This window comes from Pinus tabuliformis, chromosome X, assembly GCF_031772625.1.
Source record: "Pinus tabuliformis cultivar Carrire ecotype Pingquan chromosome X, CPIR1, whole genome shotgun sequence".
Taxonomy (NCBI): Eukaryota; Viridiplantae; Streptophyta; class Pinopsida; order Pinales; family Pinaceae; genus Pinus; species Pinus tabuliformis.
This window is the reverse complement of record NC_142308.1, coordinates 547,195,665-547,217,693: the sequence shown is the minus strand read 5'-3', so window position 1 is coordinate 547,217,693 and position 22,029 is coordinate 547,195,665. Positions and strand designations below refer to the sequence as shown.

The following is a 22,029-nucleotide window of genomic DNA, read 5'->3' as shown; positions in this document are numbered from 1 at the left end:
GAAAAGTGCGAATTGCTCAAGAGATCCGAAATTCCAAGTGTGATGATGATGAGAGATCACAAATGAATGATCTCTAATATATACATGTGCTACTAATGTCTAATTATGCCTAGAAGCCCCTCAAACATTAAAATAATGGGCAAGAACTAATCAAGGTCATAGGCCGACCTTGTAGCCAATGTAAAACATAATAAATCTCCAAACAAGAGGGTCAAAATGTTGATGTCATGCTGTCGTAGGCCCTTCTAGGGCTTGTGTTGAGCTCCTATAGTGCCATGACAAGTGTAGAGGGTTCCTAAAATCAAGGTCTAGGGGTTGGCCCCTAGGTCTCTTTGAAAATCATCTTGTAGCCCCCAAATATGGGTTTGGGGCACAAAACTACGTCTCATGGGTCTCCAAGTGACGAATAAGCTTGATTTTGCACCAATGTTGAGGGAACTGAAGATGGTGCTATCCCTCCCATGTGGGCCCTAGATCAACTGCCAAATCATGTGATCACTGCTAAGCCGACTGGGGACATTCTAGTCCAGGTGCATCATCTTGTGAATAATAAAGCAAATGTAGAAATGTTGTGGGTGCACATGGATGTGAATGATGTTGTACAACTGCCTAGGGTCCCATTGCTCTCAAAGCATCACCTGTGGGTGTCAATATGTCCCTCTGGAGAATCTAGACCCTAGTTAATTTTCCCAGGCCCCAAACCTATGAATGGAACCACTTGCCAATTACACACAATATCCAGTGTTGCAACTTTCACCATCAGGTATATTAATCATTATTGCATCTAAGTGAACCAAAATTGAAAGAAATGGGCAAAATAACACTTCATGTGTGGCTTCTCGTCCAAAATTGGGGCCTTAGTCATGTAATGGTGTTACCTCCCTAGGTAGGAGTGGTTAATAGACGGTTCTATTAGGTGTTCCCAATTCTCAAAGGGAAGTGATATTTCCTTGGTCCATCCTTCAATCGATAGGTTCCATGTGAATAATGATGGAACAAAGGGAAAAATACTTCATGGCCAAGTGCCATGGTCAAAGGGACCGACTACGATGGAATACCTCATCCTAGGTGTATGGATGTGAGGAGGGAGCAAATGCAGATGCATGAGTTACCTTGGCCTTTGTTTATCCACCCCTCTATATGCCTTTTACTCTTTCTTGATTCTTCTTTGTATTACTGCTTGTAGCTCAAGGAATAGGATCTTTCTTTGTATGATATAAGTAGTTATTACCCCCTTTAGGAGGGCGTAGTTCGTCGCCCATTAGGGGTTGGAATGTGCAAAGGTTCCTTGTCTTCTATGAGATGGGGCAACATTGGCCTAGGAACCAGGTGATGGCCATATGATAGAGGTAGAGCTCATGCTTGGCTTTTGCCCACATGCTAATTTATCAGTCCCAACCATCTTTTGCATTTTGATTTTGTTTCTTATGGCCATCATATGCTCTTTCTTTTTCTTTTAGCTGCATCAACTTCCCAGTGTGCATTTCTAGGCCCTACCCAAGTATAAGGATTTGTGGATGCCAAATACCAATGAACCAATGGTTAGTCAAACTCGAAGAAGGTATGTGGAATAAGGGCTTGTAATGTAAGATGGAAAGTGGTAAGTATGGAATAGGGATAGATGGGGCTATGCTATCTCAATCATGGTTTCTCAAGCAGTGCCACTTCCTAAAGCCATGGGCCAGGGGAGGTCCTATTGGAATAGGAATGAAAATTAACCACCCATTTAAGGTGAGGGAACAAGACTACGGCCAAGACCCTTCTTTCTTCCAAGTTGCCCCATAATCCGTGTCATAATGCCCAAATACAAACAAGCATAGGCACCTTCTTGCAAATGAATAAAGTACCTTTTGATTAGAAGCCCACCTTCCAACATGTGCTCTTGACAAATGGGCAAGGAGACATATGACTGATGCAAGTGGTGGAGATATGAATGGCATGTTGTTAATTTGGAAGCTCAGGGACAAATTCCCTCCTTTGGACAACCTTCCTCATCAAGAAAGGCCCCTCCTAGCCCTTGGAGGAATTTAATTTGGTCAACGAAAAATATTATTTTGAATGGAGACAAATGGGCGAGGAGACATATGACTGATGCAAGTGGTGGAGATATGAATGGCACGTCAGATTGGCTATTTGGTGGCTGTCAGAGGCTTCTGGCTGCTGGCTGGAAGAGATGAATGGGAAAAGAGTTTCTCCTAGGGGTCACCAACTTTTGGTGGGTAACAGGTTTGAATGAGATGAACTAAGGCATAGTTAGGTTGTTAATAACATTCTACAACTAGGGACACAGATCTTCTTTGATATCCAGGAATTAAAAGGACAGCCCTTCCAAACCTTCCTGCAAGTTTAGCTACAAAACTGTGCATTTGTCAAACCCTTGCATCCTATCTTCAGGCTGAAAATCGTTGGTGTATGTTGAAGTCCATGTGATTGCACAGTTTTTTTCTCCATTAAGGATACTTATTTTTCCCAATTTAGATGATACGGCATGAGTTTGAATATTGCATTGAAGCTGGGGTTCTGTTCACCTAAATTGGCAAAGTTTAGTTGAAATTTAAATTTCTTACAATTGATTTATAAACTTGAAAAATTTTGAAACCATATAAATGCAGAGCCATCTACAGGGTTATGGATTCCATTTAAAACCAAACCAACACCATCATAACAAATCAAATTAAGGTTCACAACTCACAGTTCCTTGGACTCGAAATCTTAGTGTAAAATCTATCTATAAAATGGTTGACAGTTGAAGAAATTAAACCTCAAATTTACATCCTTTTGTCTCCTTTCCCTAGACAACTTGGGTTCTCTGTTGTGCTAATATTCTTTGTGTCTTGAGTTCTGCTTTCTTTATTTTATTAAAGTAAAGAAACAAACTATGTTTGTGCTTTTGGAGAACCCAAATATTTAGTGGGACTAGCAAGAACATCTGTTTTCAAATTATGGCATAGGGTAGTAAGTAAGGAATATACCATCCTGTACAATTCATGAGATGGACAAGAAAAGGAACATCAAGAAGATATATGATATTGCTCTCTAACTAAAACAAAAACAAACAAATCTGATTCAAATTTAATTCTGGCCAAATCATCTTTCGATTTGTACAATCTATGAGAAAAAACTGATATTGCAGGTTATAGACATAGCACATACATTTTATTTAGAGCACTCACTGACTAAACATTTTTACACTGTACAGCCAAAATTGTTGGCGATTTCCAACACAATCAGTTTTGCAGACCCAAAAGCACCTCTGTATCCACGTCTTGCTCAGGGAAAGTTGTGGAATGAGGTATGTGACAAATCAATCTTTTCTTGACTGAGTTCCAGACCTTTATGAGTCGCATTTATTCCACAGTTTGGAAGATCTTCCATTGAATAATCAAGTGTTTGATGAATTATGTTTATCTACATGTTATTCTGAAATTCTTTTGCTTTTTAAAATCATAGCAAGAAACAATAATTGAATCATCTACATTTATACCAAAAGCTTCATACCTGGGATGGACTGACTAATATAAATTATACTTTTGCTTCACTTTTTTGGTTGCGAACATATTACAAGTTTATGATCTACGGATAAATCTTTTTAGCTCTTTCAAGTGTTTAAAGAAAATTGTACTGTTAATATTCTTTTTTATGCAAAATTCTATGAAAAGAATATACCCAATCGGTAGGACTTGTTACAGCAAAATCTAGCACCCCCATATGATATATAAGGTCCCAAGCATCAAAGGGCTAGTCTTGTGCAGCTCAAAAAGGCTACACACTGTCATCGCAGTAGCTCTTCGTCCCACTTTTGGTTGGTTCTGCTCCAACTCAAGCAGGGCCTTCCCAAGGATAGTATTGCTAACTTCTAAGGCTAAAGAGTAGAGGCTGAAGGTGATTTATTGAAAATTTAGCCTAAGCAAAATGGGTGGTAGTAGTATAATTGAAGAATGAATGGTGTGAGAAGAGAAAGACCAAGGAAAATCCCAAGAACAGGTGCCTTATCATACCTTGGGAAAATGGAGTCAAAGTGTGAAAATTTATAAAATAGAAATCCCACTGCAGTGATTAATATGATTTCTTCTACTTATTACTTCAGAAATAAGTTATCTACTGTATTCTTACGGCAAATATCGAAACATATTCTACTGCAGCCTTCACAATTAAAACATTGCAGAATGAGAATGTAAGTAAAATGTTGACACATATACAAACACAATGACAATTATTTTTGGACAATTGTCCCCGGAAAAACCCAATGCAGGAAAACCGGTGCAGCAGATGAGGGTTTTATTATTCTTCAGCAAAAATCATCATGTACAAATTACACCCAACAATATAGAACAATGCTTTCTAAGAAAAATTTACAGACGTTCCTAAACAAGTATCTGACCCGAGAGAGAGGTTCCTCCACCCTCTGCTTCTCTCTAGTTTGCCCAATGTCACTTTCTTTGGCCTCTGGACTGGCTTGCGCAATGCCTGCGTCACTCAAGCCAGCGCTGCCTCTCCCAACGTCAATCTGCCCAACACTCTCCCTTCTACTACTCTGTGTCTTTGTCCCTGTCTCCTTGACTGATGCTGAACCCTCTCTGTGTCTCCTCCACCTGCAACTCTCCCTCTGAATCGATTTTCTCTTGCTGAACTTCGACCAGTGAGAAAAATTGATTTTCTTGAGCCACTGAGTATCTGCCTAGTGTGTTTTCCAAATGACTCTCAAACCCCTTCTTATATTTTCCTGTTGGGCAACCAACGACCTAGATTAAATCATAATCAAAGGCTCAGATCGTTTTGGCTTGATCCATGGCTTTTTCTAGAAGTTTCACCCCTGATTAGATTAATACCCATTAATATTTTAATTTTCCTAAGTTTAGACTTAGGAACCCCATTAAAAGTATTAATTATTTTAATAAAATCACTTCTGGGTGGAATTTCCCAAAACGCTTTCTGGGTTCTTTGGAATACATGTGCTCAAGTCTCCCTGCAAAATTTGAGGCCTAGAACACATCCGATGCTACCCCAAATCAACACAAAGAAACATATATGAAAGAGAGTGAATGCATAAATATGTAAGGCACTAGGGGGATGCAGTGTTGCAGGAAGCGCCCCCCCCCGGATCCTAGGCCGGAATCGCGTCCCGTACGGAAGCGTTCCGGAAGCGCCCTAGGAAGCGCGATTCCATTTTTTCCGAAGCGCGATTCCAAAATTTTAATGCGCTTCCTGGTTTTTTTTAACGCCCTGTGACATGATACTAGCCTATTCTCTATGTGAACCTCCTATAGCATTTCATGAACTACCTGTGAGCTCTATGGCAAGGTATCCAAGGAAATCGAAGGGTAAATAAATGAAGACAACCTTCATTCTCCATCTCTTCTAAAACCTTATCTAAGTTCGAATCCTATACTACTCATTAGATCCGAAGAACAAAGTTCAGAGGCTCTAAGGTATGCCCCTTATCCAAATTATTCAGAGAACCTTGCTTGCCTGTGGTCCGAGAAGATCGGAGACTGATATCTGTAATTCGTGCCTTCTCATTCAAAATGATCCAAGTCAGATACCAGGGCTGTTAAAAAGTATACTTCGAAGTTGCCAGATGTTACAGTGAGTATGCTGCTGTAAGATCTGATTTGTTCTGAGGTGACAAATGCTACAATTGCTTGATCCATGCGTTACACAGTTTATATGATCCTGTGACAAAGGTATGTCATATGGAGTGCTCAAATTGCAAAGAGTATATATCGTGTATAGCATGTACAACATAGTATGTATGTGATGCAAGTGGTATGTATATAATCCAAGCCATCTCCCAAGGTATGACTGTATATGATGTGAAGTATGCTGGAGTATGTATGTGAGTATCTTGTAGCACTGTACATGATCTAAAGTTGCTATAACAATTGCTATGTAATGATGCGAGTATATGTACACCCTTATAGTAGGCATGTCATTAATTGTGATTCGTATAGAAGACATGGCAGACAATATATATATATATATATGACATGACAGACAACCTTGGCATGTATGACATGGTAAATAGTATGTATGACATAGCAGACAATATGTATGGCATGGCAGACAGTAATATAACTGTGACCTGAGTTTTACCATGTCAACATCCGAGTTTTACCATGTCAACATCCGAGTTTTGAGTATAAATGCAAAAAAATATAAAAAATATATATATATATAGCAGACGCTTCCGCGGACGCTTCGCTTCCTAGATTTTTGGAAAATGACGCTTCCGCGCTCCGCGCTTCCGCTTCGCTCCCGCTTCGTGCAACATTGGGGGGATGCTATGCATGACACAAATCAGCCTTAGCTTGCTATTTTTTATAACAGAAAATTACCATGGAAGGCTAGAGGTTCCATACTTAAGCATTGTCATGAAAGTGTGGTTATGTTAATCTAGCGAAAATTGGATTTATTATATGAAAAGTGTACACAACCACAATAGCTGTAAGGGGGAAGCACGGTTCATTACAAGGGCTTCAATAAAATACTACAAGGATCTCCTCCTAAAAAAATCAAGATATGTAATTAAAGTGCACAGTGAAAGCCTCACTTGAAAATGATATTATGCCTCCAATCCTCCATAAGGATCCAAGCATATGATATAAAAATGAAGTCCAAAGGAAGAGCTCCTCAATCCCCATAGTCTCAACCACCATAGTGGAGAGAGAGCTCTTATTTATAGAGGGGGTTTCTTCTCTCATATAATAAAAAAATCATGTTTTGCTAACTAACTCCATGACAAGTCAAACAAATATTATAAAATTGTATTTAGATCCTTCTCAATCCATGGTTGACCATGTCGTAATATGTGGGCACAAACCTATCAAGGAGAATTAGCCCTCCAAGATGGATGCATGCAAAATATAATAATATAATCTTCAACCTAGGAGGATGTGCTCAAGGGTCCACCAAAAAAATCTCAACCATGTCATAATATGTGGACATAAACCTGTCAAGGAGTGCTTGTCCTCCAAGATGGATGCATGCAAAATATAATAACGAAATCTTCAACCTAGGAGAATGTGCTCAACGGACCACCTAGAAAAGCTCACAAAGTCTTCCCTCCTATGTGCATAAGAGATATAACTAGTGTTGTGAGCATCGTGATTGGGATAAAATCGACGAGGGTCCTGTTACCCACCCACTTTGGGTAGTATGCATAGGAATCTTTTTCTCCTAAATGGTCCTCAACCAACAGTCAACAGCCTCTTGCAGCCACCAGATAGATCGATGTGCCATTATCTCCACCACTTGAGCTGGCCATGTAGTTCCTCGCCCATCTGTTATGAGTGTATGTTTGAAGGTGGGTCTCCCGACCTCGAAGGTATGGCTTTTGAATGGTATAGTTGAGTAATTTTTCTTAATTATCATGGACACTTTTGGGCATGGATTGGTGGGGGGATTCAGCGGAAAGAGTGGGCTAGGTCTGTGCTCGTCTCCTCTGCCCGATTCGATGGTTAGCCTCTTATCCTAGTTCCATGGGATCACCTTTATTGACCAATAGCTTTAGGGTTGACACTACATGGGAAGTCCCGATTTTGGTTGTGTGGTCTCGCTTCCAAACACCATATACATCACTCCCCTCCGCTCATTTTATCCCCATTCATCTCTTTTCGCATCTAGGTCCACATGTGTTCACTAGGTCCACATAGGGTTAACCTCCCCTTCCCCTTGTCCACACCTTGGGTCGAGCCTAGAACGATGCCTCAGAGGTTGATGCGGCTAAAAAGAAAAAGAAAAAGCATAATTTGGCCACTCTCAACAGGAAATGTACCACAAAATGCAAAAGATGGTCGGGGCATACAAATTTATCACATGAGCAAAAGCCAAACATGAGCTCTTACCCTTATTTATGGCCATCACACTGGTTCCTGTGGGCCCTAGATAAGCCCCTCCACATTAAGGAATCCATGATTGTACCAACCCCTGGTGGGAAATGAAATGCCCCACCTTAAAAGGGGGTATCCACTGTTATATCCTATGCATCATGCTCTCATCAGTTTGAGCTCCAAGCAGTTATGAAGAAAAATCAATCAAGGGAAAAAGGCATATGAAGAAGGGTGGAAAAACAAAGGCCAAGATAACTCATATACCAAGATTTACTCCCTTCTGCATTCATATACCCAAGTGTGGGCTTTCCTCATCATTGCTATCCTTGCAGCATGACATGTGGCCTGGAGCATTCCCTTGATCCCCACTCCATTCCATCACGATATCGCATGCCACCTACGTCCTGATGGATGTACCATGGACATGTCACCCCCTTTAAACACTAAAACCATCAATAGGGTGCTTGGTTAACCCCCTTATTGAGCTTAAAGACACTTGTACATGCCAAAAGCCACTATGGAAGGGCATGCCACTATGAAGTGCCCCATTGCTTCCATGATTTGTAAGCTCTTTTACTTGATTATTCTAATGTATTGTTGTATTGGAGGGTAAGGGGACGCACTGGATTATATGTAGGATTGCAAGTGGGTCTCCATTTGGGGTTTGGTCTCCCTATACGGGGTCCAAGCCCTCTAGAGGGCCACATTGGTACTTGTAGGGTGAGCGTTGAGAGCCATGGGCCTCCAACATAATAGAGAGTACTTCATGGATCCCCAACACCACTCAGTGATGGCTCATGTTCCACCTTTTGGATGAGGATGATACACCTGGTTCATCGTGCCCAGCCAGCTCCACACTTGCACCACACACTTGGCAGAGGTTCTACGGTCTAGATGAGGATGTTTCTTAATGCAGGAGACATGGAAGGGCTTATGTCATCATCCTAGACCTTACAAATGATTTACGGGCATTATCGATCCACTTGGAGACCCATGAGGATGTCATTGTGCCCCCCACACCCACTTGGGATCACCACATATGACTTGCTTGGAAAACAAGGGGCCAACCCCTTGTCCACTATGTTTGGACTTTGGAGCCTTTTCACTGAACTTGGCACATTTGTACTCCATTAGGCCTCCTCAACGACCTAATGACTCATCATTTTCATTATTTTTCCCTCTTGAGAGGTTATTCTTTGTATTATTGAGCTATCTTGGTGGGCTTGTCAACAAGTTATGTCATTATTATGTATTATTTTATTATTTGGGGCTAAATTAGGCCAATTAGGAAAATGAATCCCCTTTAGAGTTGTAGAAAAATGAGAGAGGCTCATTGTAACCTCCCATCATCACTTGTATTGGATTAGTATCTCTTGAGATATTTTCGCACTTTTTGCTGGTATAACTTTTGGAGCTTTCTTGATGCACTATGATGTTTGGATTTTCGCTATTGTCTTTCGAGCTTCTTTCTAATGCTAGATTGATGAATGGATATACTCTCTCTCATGTGAGTCGAAATTTTGATGCTATTCTTGTTATCTTACGTGTCAAATGCATGTATCTTGTTATCATTGTTCTCGTATGGATTAATGTAATGCGAAATTCTTCTGGGACCTTGAACAAGTGATTAAATGCATGCGTTGAGCTTTGAGGGATTGGGTGAATGTTCCTAGAGGCACCTCTTAGGTTGAAGACCTTGGAACTTTGTCTCCTTCGAAAATTTGAAGTATAAATCCATATTAACCTAGTTGTTGCCCTTGGAGAGGCTAGTGAAGATTAATCAAGGCTCCATATCTCACAAATATTCTCAATCTATGTGTATATTAACTCCATTAGGCCCAAGCAATAATACATTGATCCTTATATCCCTTTGGTGGTCAAATTTACCTCTCTATTTTCACTTTTCCAAATTCTAGGCCTAACCCTAGAGGGTCACCTAGGGCATCCAACGAATTTTATTGTAGCCATCCAAACACCTCACTTTTTGGTCCATTACTGTGCTGGGGTTATCTTTATAGGTCCTCCAAGTTTCAAGCAAATTTGACAGTGGAATCCCGAGATATAGCAAGCCCTAGCCACAAAGCCAATTCTTGCCCTAAACTGATTTGGGTTAGTGTCCTCATTGTGATATTTGCATTCAAAGTCTCAAATAAAATTAGTCCTTGATCCTATTCCCTACCCTAAGTAGGCCAAGTCCTTCATTGGTTGATCAACTCTATGTCCTTGACCTATTTTTGGGTCCACTTGGCTCTGTGTGGTCCCGCAACTTTGTAACTCTTGTTCCACAAGGATTGCATAGAAGCCTCTTATCCATAAGGATCCTTAGGTCTAGGAAGCCCTTGGTTAAGGAATATCCTCCAAACCTAGGCTTTAGCCCTTCCTAGAGAGCCAATCACCTTGCTTTTGAAGCAAGAAAGTTATCTAATTGACCCTCTCTTGTGAATAGGCCTTAGGAATCACTCTCTATCCATTCATCGATCCATCCTTCCTTCCCCCTATACCGGGTCTCCATCCATGATGAAATTTCGTAAAGAGTAGGGAGCCTCAGCTGAGGTGACAGTGGGCTATTGCTCTATTGTTGCCCCTTGACCTAGTAGTTTCTCTATAGGATCCCCTCCTAGGACCCTTGCTAGTTTGAGCAGTAACAGGTCCTAAGAGGAAAAAATTGTAAAAATCAGTAAAACATTGGCAAAATTAAAAAGTACAAAAAATATTCATTTTTTTCAAAATTTTTAGTATCTAAATCATCCAAAAATATAAAATAAATGCATTGACACATGAATATGAAAAGAAAACTAATATATAATATGTGTAATATGTCTAGTGCTACATCACACGTAACAATGAATCATGTCCTGAATCCCGAGTCCTGACTGAGCCTCAAAATATCAACAAAAAACATAATAATGTCTCTCATATCATGAGTCATATACATTGAACCACTAAGTAACTAATGATTTCTTCGGCCCCTCTTGCGAGAAATTGTAACAACTTTCTTCGGCCCCTCTTGAGACTAATACTCGGATTTTGGCTACAATACAACATAACAACTCGGGACCAAGGCTTCAATCATGCAGATTTGTGACTGAGCAGGTGTTAACACATTCAAAAACAAGCTTTCAAGGAGTCTAGCTAACAGATTTACCAACCCATAAATGTACATGGCGCTGATAATTAGTTCACAAATATAGTAGCTAGAACAATCCCTTTTCATTCACAACACATGAAATTTTTAAATGGATTAGACTAACCTAATTTCCACCAGTAGTTTGAATAGGTCTTCAAAATGGGAGCACCCACCAGTAGAGGCTACACATACCCAGGTAACATAAAATTACGCTCCAGTCATGTCAAACAAAAATTTGAGTTACACGCACATGTGCTGCCTCTGGTCATCAAACAGTGGTAATTCTTGTCCTTATAATGTAGGAAATTGACCCGGAAGTCTATGGTTTAGCCAACTTTAATATTCCATGGCTTTTGTGGCAAAATAAAAATAACCCCTGTAAGCCCAGAATTTGTCCTCCTGTGGTTTCTGTCGCAACATCTTTAAGAAAGACAAAGGAGCTTCACCTTGCCAGAATGTAATACGACCCTTCCTTGCTATTAAAGTTTTTTCATGGAGTGTTAACACAGTCCCAGACGAAAGGAGAGCTCGACCCCATGTAACACGTCCCCTCTCAGTGAACCCAAACAACAACGAATATATTGAAGACTCAGCCACTAAAAGACTGTGAACTCGACTCTATCACAACTGATTAACTCGTTCTTTCAATACAGAGCTGTGATGCTCGACCCAGCTATGAGAATGTGGTATTTTGACTTTCACCCACAGAGAAATATAGTTCCTCCAGTCCTGATTTTAGCCTCTAACAAGGGATATTCTACATTGCCAACCGAAAAGTCTCTTCCTAGGCTCCTCTATAATCTGAGTCGGTTTGGACGCTGGAAAATAGTGATGCTCGCACAGGTAATAGAGATGATAGCACTCCTACGCACAGCTAGGAATGCCATGATTTCAACATTTGGACATAGGCACCATGAGTTACTCTGCGACAGGGAAGACGAATCTCGTCCAACCCAACAAAACCCAACGCACAATTATGTTTTAGATTCTGATAATTTTGAAGATGATTCAACACTGATTACTGATAGGGGCACTCGGCTTCTAGGTGATTTGGCTCAAGAGGATTTCAGAGCTAGGCAAATTCGATACTAGGAACATGGATGTTTCAATGCGGCTTCGATTCTTTGCATGGAGAAACTCGTTCTCTAGTCACCTATTTCTATCGTGAACCCACAAAAAAAAACGACCTCCAACTAATGGTGATCTCGACTGGGCCTTGGCATGAACTCAGTGATTTCCATTGCTTATTTGATCAGACGAGTTGCTGTATATTCACTTCTTGAAAGTAATTTTATCTCGGCCTCAGTGGTTTTGACCTAGGGTGGATTTTGGCTTCCCCAAGCAAATTACAACCTCGACCTCAGGAAAATTGTTCTCGGCCTCCTGAAAATTATTTGAGAGCCAAGAAATAATTCGACAATTTGTGACACGCCTCCTCTTCATTTTCACATAAATAAAAGAGTCTTGCCCTAGACTTAAGCAAATATGAGTTGACTTCTCTTATTTAAAAAAAAAATTCTCACGGCCTCAAAAATTGATCATTCGACCCTCTTTAAAATCTAATGATATACTGCGGCTTTTACAAATTAAATTGCCAGCTTTGGAATGATTTTGATGGCTCCCACTATAAACATTTGATCACACGTCCCTTTTTGAATTTTAATATCGGGCGAGTTTGTCAAATCCTTTTGAATTCTCCGACAAAACCCGTCGACAATGACTGTTGCAACTGGAAATTGAAATACCCTAAGGCTCAGCCAAGACCAAGGATCTGATGCCACTGTAATGTCCCAAATGAAATAAATTTGGAACAAGCACTTCACATAGAATTGTCATGCACTTAACAGAAGATTTCCATGTAAAACCCAAACAGATAAAAACAATGAACTCATAAATTGCATGAAAATCTCATTAAAAGATCACAACGTGAGGAACAATGAGAAATGCAACAACAAAATCCAGCGTTATTATATAGAAATATATGCCAATACAATAGCTGGGAACGACTCTCCAAGATATGTAATAATACTGAAACTGGCCTCCAAACTAAAACAGGAAATCAATTACTACACCTGTGGATTTTGAATGAATCCACCAAGGGGAGATGGGTACTCGCCCAATCTCACTAAATCACCCGAGGGTTTCCGTCCTGGGGATACCAATGGAGTAGAGAACCGAGTTCTCAACCTCTCATACAAGAAACAATATCAAATCCAAGATGTCCCCAACTGTCCTTCTCCTCCTCCTCTTTTATAGATCTGATGGATAGATCTCCAAGCCTCTAGAAGCATCTTATTTTTCTATTTTATTATTATTCTAGAAGCTCCTCCATTGAATTTATCTCAAGTGAGTGACCTTTTAATTTTATTTTATTTCACTTAAGTCACTTTTGTCCCATTTTCTCCAATTAATTATTTTTCCTTAATTAAATGACTAATTAAAGTCATTTTTAACTAATGAAAATGGTAAATCGCCCACCATACTCTCTTCGGCCACTGGAAGTCACTTCTCAGCATCCTATCCTGTAGATCTTCTTGTTCCGGTTCCAACAAGCTATTACACTGAAGTGTTCCATCAATTAATCTCCCTGGAATGCCAGCACGAGCATAATTAATTAAGTTATGCCCAATAATAACCTCGTTTTATGAGAATTATCGGAAAATCATGGAACCAGAAACAAGATGTGCAAAACTGCTCATGATGATGAATATGCCAAGTGAATTCCATCAAACCCCATAAAAACTCCTCAAAACTCCATCGACACTCTTGATGACATAAACCTGCTCCATTGACCTGGCCATCCCTTGCCCTGGAAATACACCCTGCCTGTAACTGATGGGGACATTACATCAATATTATCAGGAACTGATGGTCTAAAAATAATTTCCATCTTAATCTTATCATCCATCAAGTTCTCTACAAGTTGTAAGGTAGATGCAGCAACAACCAACTCATCAACTTGTTTATTTCCTTCTCTTGGAATTGTTTGAAGATCTAATGCATCAAAATATTCCATATTGTCCCAAACAACATTGCGATACTTCTTCAATCTATCATTTTTGCATGTAAATTGACTCTTTATTTGAAGAATGACTAAATCAGAATCCCCCTTAAAACTAAGCATTTTAATTTTCAAGTCCTTTGCCAACTCTAGACCTAACAATAAAGCTTCATATTCTGCTACATTGTTAGTTGCATCAAATTCCAATCTATAGGCAAACTTGAATACATGACCAAGGAGGGAGGTAAGGACAATTCCAACACTCTTACCAAACTTTGAATGGGCACCATCAAAATTCATATGCCCAATCCAATCTTTCTTACTTTCCACTTCCTTCCCCGAAGGAGCAATAGAGTTAGCCAAGATAGCATAATTTCCCAAGTCATCAGATTCATAAACAATTTCATTATAAGGCTTCTTGGGATTCTCCACATGAAACTTTCTCTCCAATTCCTTATCCAATCTTACCATGATGCCCTCACTATTAGGTATGGTAGCATAACTTAGATCCATTTGCAAACTACCCCCTATATCAGCTCCCCACTTTCTAGACAATAACATCCCTCAAGCACCAGGCACATCAATCACCATAATGTCCATGGTGATCATAATATCAGGATGTACTGCTAAGTGGACTTGAAGATCCTATATCAAACCACAAACTTCAATAATTTTTGAATCCATGGCACAAATGTTGTGGTAAGGTCTAGAAATCCTCAAGTTTAACTAATTCATGACCTTCTTGGTCATGACACAAGATGATGCCCCAGAATCAAACATACAATTATGCAAAAGTAACCCATTAACCAACAATGTAATAAAGAAAGGTTGATGGTCCTTGTTACCTCTACACATATCACTACTTTGCAAAATGATAGGGGCATCCTCACATCCATCCTTAGCAAAATTTGACATTTCTTTCACATGAGGTGCATCAATGGCTTTCAACAACTTAAACTTTTGGGAGGGAATCTTTAGGATTTCAGTCACAGGTACTAAAATCTTTGCATTGTTTATCCATCCTCCCAAATCAATATTTAAACCAGATGTAGGTGGAGTGAAAATTTTATGGGCATTTTGATTTCTTTCCCTATTTCTTGCCCTTTCTCTATCTTTGGCCATTTCTAACATCTGCTTTGGTGAAGGCTTTTCTCCATACAATTCAGTGATCCTATCCATCTCTTCAAAGTTATTCACACTATGGGAAGATGGAGACTTCTTATTTATCTTTTGGCTATTCTCCATAACTCCCATCCAATTTTCCATGGACAAATGATGCTCTTTGCCAACCACATTAATTTTCTCACTTGTCCCAGCCATTCCTCCTAAAATCCTTATTGCATAAGGGCAAGTGGCTTCATCATGCATCTCATCACAAGGTCTACAATAGGGGATTGAATCATCAACGAAATTAGTAGACTCAAGTGGGGTTGGTGGCCTTTGCTTATTTGGAGGTCCCTTCTTTTGCCATCTATAATTACCTTGATTTTGGAATCTCCCAGCTTGATTCCTCTCCATGGCCACCAGTCTATTTTGGATGGCATTCATTTGAGTAGTGTGATTTGCTTCCATTATCTTAATAAGTTGGGTTAATTATTTAATAGGATCATGTGCACTTTATTCATTTGCCTCTCCCTTAGAATCATGAGACTTAGATGGACCTCTATTGAAACTAGGAAGTTTAGACTTCCCTGATTCCCTTCTAGCCCTTCCCATCTTCAAGGATTCAAATTGAGTTGCACCCAAATTTGCAGGCTCTTTCCTTCTTAACTCATAGGCAGTATCAACACCAAATGCATCTAAATATGAGCACAAAAGAAACTCATTAGGAAACTTAACAACAACAAACATGCTTTTTACCAAATCATTGAATCTCTTATTGAATTCCTCCATGGTTTCATTTTTATTCTTCTTCATAAAGATAATGGCATAGATCAAGTGTCTATTCTCTTTCTTCTCTCCAAATTTTCCTATGAAAGCATAGATGATAGCTTGTAAGGAGTCATAAGAGTTAGCATGTTGCTTAGTGAACCATTCAAGAGCATCCTCTTCTAAAGAGAGAACAAAAAGTCTCATCTTCAAATCCTCATAGTTAGCAGTGTTACACCACTTGAAAATGCAAACATTGAAATTCTTGACATGTGATGTAGCACTAATGGCATTGTTACCTTGAAAAGAAGACAAATTTTCAATAGCCTTGTTAGGGATATTGTGAGGATAGCCATTTATGTTAGTAAAATCACAAGGAGCAAAAGGATAATTCATGATGCTTGGCTCTAGTTGTTCTTGAAAAAGTAAATGGATATCAAAAATAGGCTCTTGTCCAAGATTAGCAACAAGCCTCTTGCCCAAGATTAGCAACAAGTCTACTATGAGAGAGTCTCTTTAACCTCTCTCTCAAAACCCTTTCAGGCTCAAGAGTGGGGCTAACTAGACTACTTGGATGCCTCCTAGTAGAAACTCTTGCAAGATTTGGATTAAGTGGAGTCGCCACTCGAGCAAGAATCTAATCCTAAAAGTCCAAAATGCCCAAACCGAAATTTAGTCGATTTCCCAGGTACAAGAGGACTTGTCCCCGACAACAACGCCAAAAATGTTGATTTGCTTTGCTGCCTGTCACACACACCTAAGTTAGTGAGAAAAGCCCTTAACCCCACAAGGTGTGGTTGGTGGCAAATTTAAGAGATGGGGTTGTCACCTATTCCCAACTCTCTCCGTTTAAGCTCTCTCCTAGGTCAGCTAAGGGGGTGGTCCCTAAATGGAAAACTAAGTTAAAAAGGATGTGAGGTTTCTAGGAGATGTTAGAGTGAATTGGATTACTTTTAAGATTATGAGCAAATATGATGAGCAATATGAAATGAAATATATAATCATCAACACATGAATCAAAGATTTGCATATATAAAACCAGTGCCTTTAATATTTTGTGTAAAATAAATAGTACTTGCTCAAGAAAAATGAAGTGTTTCAAATTGAAACACAAGTAACCCTATCAATCAAACAAAAGATGTTAACAATATATGATATCACATGCAAGATATAAAATTTGTTTTCAAGAAATGCTTTCAAAATATATAATCATTCACAAATCCAAAGCATGTATGGAAGCAATATAGAGTGACTTGCAAAGGAAACAAATTAAACTTTACTTGCAAAAGTAAACAAGATGATACTTGCCTAAATAAGATAATCAATTTAAGACATTTGCATCAATGACAAGTACATGAAATAATTTGCAAGTAAAATAGTAAGATGTGTTAGCATGAAATGCACTTAAACTAAGATTAAATGCAATTATATTCGTTAATTTAAATTTAAAAGGCTAGTTTAGATGCGACCTTTCTTTCGACTGTTTTGAAACAAGTCTCTTATGTGAGTTGTGGAAGGGGTACAAAGAAAGACAACCAAGGCTATATTAACAATACCTTCTTTGGATTACCCAACACACCCGATGCGTTCGATGCTGCAGAGACTATAGCTCTGACCACTGCAAGGACACCGTGTTAACCACATAATAGGGTCTATGCCCCTCAAGTTGATGAAAGAAAGGTGTCCCTAAGAAATGTCTTTTAACCAAACTTATGATTGGAGGTAAATTAAGTTAAAATGCAACTATACTAATATGCCTAAATGAGATGCAAGTAAGTTTATTAGTGCTTGTAAAAGGAAATGCTTAAAGTAAATGGAAATATGCTCAATGAGATAACTTAGATAATTGCTCAAAATTGTAGAAGATACAAGAACATAAGATATGCACATAATATTGTAAGTTGCTCAAAGTAAGTGCTTTACCACATGATATATCAATGATCCACCAACTAAAGAAATGGAATGAGATGAAGCTTCAAAGTATAAAATGCAGTGTTCCACGGGGACTCGCCCCCCCCAGTGGTCTAGTTTCCTAGCTTCCCCACGCTCCAGGGACTTGGGGACGAGAAGGGGGCGTTTCCCCACGCTCCCAAAAATCAAGGTACGTAGGGGTACATGCCAGGGGGTTGTTTCCCTGTCCTGAGGGGTCGTTTCCGAAAAGGGGGACGAGTGGGGTCGTGGGGGACGAGGGGGGGGGCGAGAGGGGACGAGAACACGATTTTAAAAAATAAAATGGTTTAAACTTTAAATTAAAACTAAACTTTAATTATTTTAATTAATTGTTAAAACTTAACACTTAAATAGCATAGGGTTTTGGGCCTTGGCATTTGCGTTTCAATGTTTCATTGTTTTAACACTTAACCCTCACACCGTTCACTCCACTCTCCGAACTCCTCCCGTCCTCTGTCGAGCAGCAACAGTCCACGACTCCACGTCCACGGTCCTGACTCCTCTGTCGAGCAGCAGTCATCAGCGAGGATTGGTTCGGACTCCGGAGGTTCCTCAGCATTGTTCCAAACTTCCAGTCCAGCATTGTTCCTCCAGTGAGCAGCGACAGCAGTGAGTCCAGCATTCCATCGCAAGCAGCACCCCTCCCCGTTGTGCACTGTAACTACTAGAATTGCGTTTCTTATTTTTTTTCATTTTTTAATTTTTTTTTTTTAAATTTAGTAAAATGATAAATATGATAATATCAGCAGACCCTTGAAGAATGTATGGCTGTAAGTGACTGATAAAAGGCTCAGAAAAATATCAGCAATACACTGTTCTCTTCAGCAGTGACAACACGTGTTCTACACCTAAATACAACACACATAAACCAGGAAATACCCCCACATGTACATCAGTCCAATCGTCCAGCAAGGTAGTGAGGCTTGTGGCTCCTTACAACAGATATAACTCGTCCTCTTAGGCTATAAGACAACAGACTATTATCAAACACTTAGGCTGTAGGTTATCAGCTCTCTGCCTTCCAAAATAAACTTGAGAAATTCCACAATTAACTCAGCTTCTTAAAGTACAGATCTCAGCCCCCAATAAGTAATAATTTGTCTCTTGAAGACAATGGTATCTAGCTCCTTGGATCTGATATATATATATATATATATATAGCACAGAAATTGGGCAACGAACAATAGTTAAAGTTCAGCTCCAAAGGGGTTTCTGCCCTATATAAACTCTGCCCCACGAACAACAGTCCCTTCACAATAAGAAAATAAAGAACTTGGCTCAAAGAACAGTAATTTCTCTTTGGCAAACAACTCAGAAATAAGTTATTTACTGTATAATGTATTTGATTTCTAAAAAGATTTAAAAAATAAATTACAAACTTCAGTTTCACTGTTTTTTAATTTTTCAATTTTTTTTTTTGTAATGTTTCTAAATTTTTTTAATTTTCATTACAGGTTGCAACCTACAGGCTGCAACTTACATTTTGATTTGTCATTCAACTTACAAAGTTACAACTTACAACTTACAACTATGAGTCAGAGTCAAACTTCTTCTGGGAACAGTGAGAACAGTGACAGTAGCTACAGTGGTAGTGAGCCACATGATGCACAAGAAGAAGTTGAAAGCGGTCACAAGGGGGCAAGATACCAGAATAGGCATGGTGTAGATTCTAGAGGCCCACTAAGAGAGCTGGAAAAATTTGCAAAGGGGATATTTAATCCTCTAAAACCACTTCTAATTGATGCAACTAGACTGCTGAAAAAGAATCCAAAAGTTGGTGGTGGCTCACGTGATTGGGTCTGCAATATTTGTGGGCATCACTTTGTTGGCAGCTATACCAGGGTGAAGCAACACATTTTGGCTATTACAGGTAAAGGAGTCAATATGTGTCCCTCAAAGAACCTGAATTCAGCTCAAAGAGAGCAACTTTGGAGGCTAGGAAGGGCAACCACTGGAAAATGATTGTTTTCTAGTAGACATGTTGATCCATCCACAAATATTCTTCCATCTAGTGCTTCATCAAAAAAGACAAAGGTTTCTACTGGGGCATCTCGTTCTTGTGCAATGGGTGGTACAGTGTCTGGGATGTACAACATTCTAGATCGAGATGACACAGATGATGCAATTGGCAAATTTCTTTTTGCCAATGGAATTCCCTTCCATGTTGTTCGTTCTCCTTATTACAAGGAAATGGTCCAAGCAATTGCAAAAATAGGGCCTTCATATGTACCACCCAGAGAACATAAACTACGAACAACAATTTTAGATAGACAAGTGTCCAAAATTAATGTGCAGAAAGAGAGAATGAGACAAACATGGTTGAGGTTTGGTTGCTCTATTGTTATGGATGGATGGACTGACATCCGAAAACGCCCACTAATCAACATCATAGTGACATCTTCAGAAGGTCCATTCTTTCTTAAAGCTGTTGACTATTCTGGAAAGCGCAAGGATGCATCTTTCCAATTTGAGCTTCTTCGAGAAGCTATAGAGGATGTTGGGCTTGATAGTGTGGTGCAGGTTGTGACAGATGCAACAACAGTTTGTAGATTAGCTGGGTTATTGATTCAAAACAGGTATCAACACATTTTTTGGACTCCTTGTTGTGTGCATGCACTCAATAATGCACTGAAGGACATTGGCAAGATTCAGTGGATATCAGACTTGGTGTCAGCGGCAAGAGATGTGCAGATGTTTATCTGCAACCACCACACCTCCTTGGCTATGTACAGGGCTCACACGAGGAAGGAATTCCTCAAGCCCACTGATACTAGATATGCTAGCTATTTTCTCTTATTGGAGAGGATGATAGAGGTACAAGCACCTCTACAATCCTTGGTTGTGAGTTTAGAGTGGGGAAGGTGGTCAGAATCAAAGACAGACACTGGGAAGAAGGTCAGGCTTCAGGTGTTGGACAATGATTGGTGGGCAGATTGTTCTTATTTGGTGTCATTCTTGGGCCCTATTGTGGAGGTCATTCGTTACACTGATTCAGATGCTCCTAGTCTTGGAGAAATCTATGAGACCTTTGATAGCATGTTGGGTCGTGTGAAGGTAGCCATTCAGCAGAGGGAGCCCTCATTAGAGTTCTATACTTCCCAGATTCGACCCATCATTCAGCGTAGGTGGGATCGCATGAACACACCTTTGCACATGGCAACATATGCATTAAACCCAAAATGGTATGTTGAGAGACCTAGGAGGGTGCCTCCTATTGATGATCCAGAGGTAAAGAATGGCTTCCTAGATGCAATTGCAAAGATGTACAGTGAGGAGGAGGGGTCAAGATTTTGAAGACAGTTTGTTCAGTTTGCATCTCTTAGTGGCCCCTTCAACACACGTGGTGCTCGGGCAGATCGCATAGATCTAGCCCAAGATGACCCGATTGGTTGGTGGAGGATGCATGGGGATGGTGCTCCAGAGCTCAAAGATCTAGCCATGCATTTGTTGTCTCAGATTGCTAGTTCCTCTGCAGCAGAGAGGAATTGGTCCACATATAGCTTCATCCACTCTATCAAGAGGAACAAGCTTACCTCTAAAAGAGCGGAGAAGTTAGTTGCTGTGCACAATGCCCTACGTCTTGAGCATAGGAAGACACCTGAGTATTTGAAGGGACCAGCAACACGATGGGATGTTGATCCAGAGGATGATGCACAGGTAGATATGGAGGAGAGACTTGATGAGAGACAGATGGGGTTGGTTGGTGTGCCACTTAGCATGTTTGAGAATGCTAGTGATTCAGATTCAGATGGTGATATGGTTGATCCTGATTTATTCATGCAGCAGCTGGATGCAGAGACTAGTGAGGCATTACCTTGAGGCTTGAGCATTACCTTGAGGCATATTTTGCATTATGCTCGTTTATCTTTTGATATGTTGATGTTCTTATGTTATTCTGACTCTATAAAATTTTGACTCTTGATGTATCAGACTTGACTTTAATCTTTTATAATTCTATAAAATTTGGACTCTTGATGTATGATGTATCAGACTTGACTTTTATAATTTTATGTCAATATTCACTGTTCAGTATTCAATGTTCATAGTAGGAAGTGGAACATCAATATGGTTTAAAGTTTAAAGTTTAATCATAATGTATGATGTATGATTATAAATTAGAATTTTAAATTTATATGATATTAGATAATGATATTCATATCAATGATCATGCTTTGCAGCTTTTCAATTCAAACCCAATTGTCATAGTGGACTCAATTAATAAATTATATTTTATATTTATAAGTTTTTAAGAC

The 22,029-nt window shown here is 39.6% G+C and overlaps 1 protein-coding gene across 4 annotated transcripts in view; it reads left to right on the top strand.

Moving 5' to 3' along the window:
- The window catches only part of LOC149141166 (putative inactive purple acid phosphatase 27), a 421,526-nt gene that overhangs the window by 137,521 nt on the left and 261,976 nt on the right, over positions 1–22,029 (top strand). For all 4 annotated transcript variants that reach the window (XM_089447350.1, XM_089447351.1, XM_089447353.1 and 1 more), the window contains exon 6: positions 3,200–3,292. In XM_089447350.1, the coding sequence (XP_089303476.1) occupies positions 3,200–3,292 (93 nt within the window). The remainder of the gene's footprint in view (positions 1–3,199; positions 3,293–22,029) is intronic.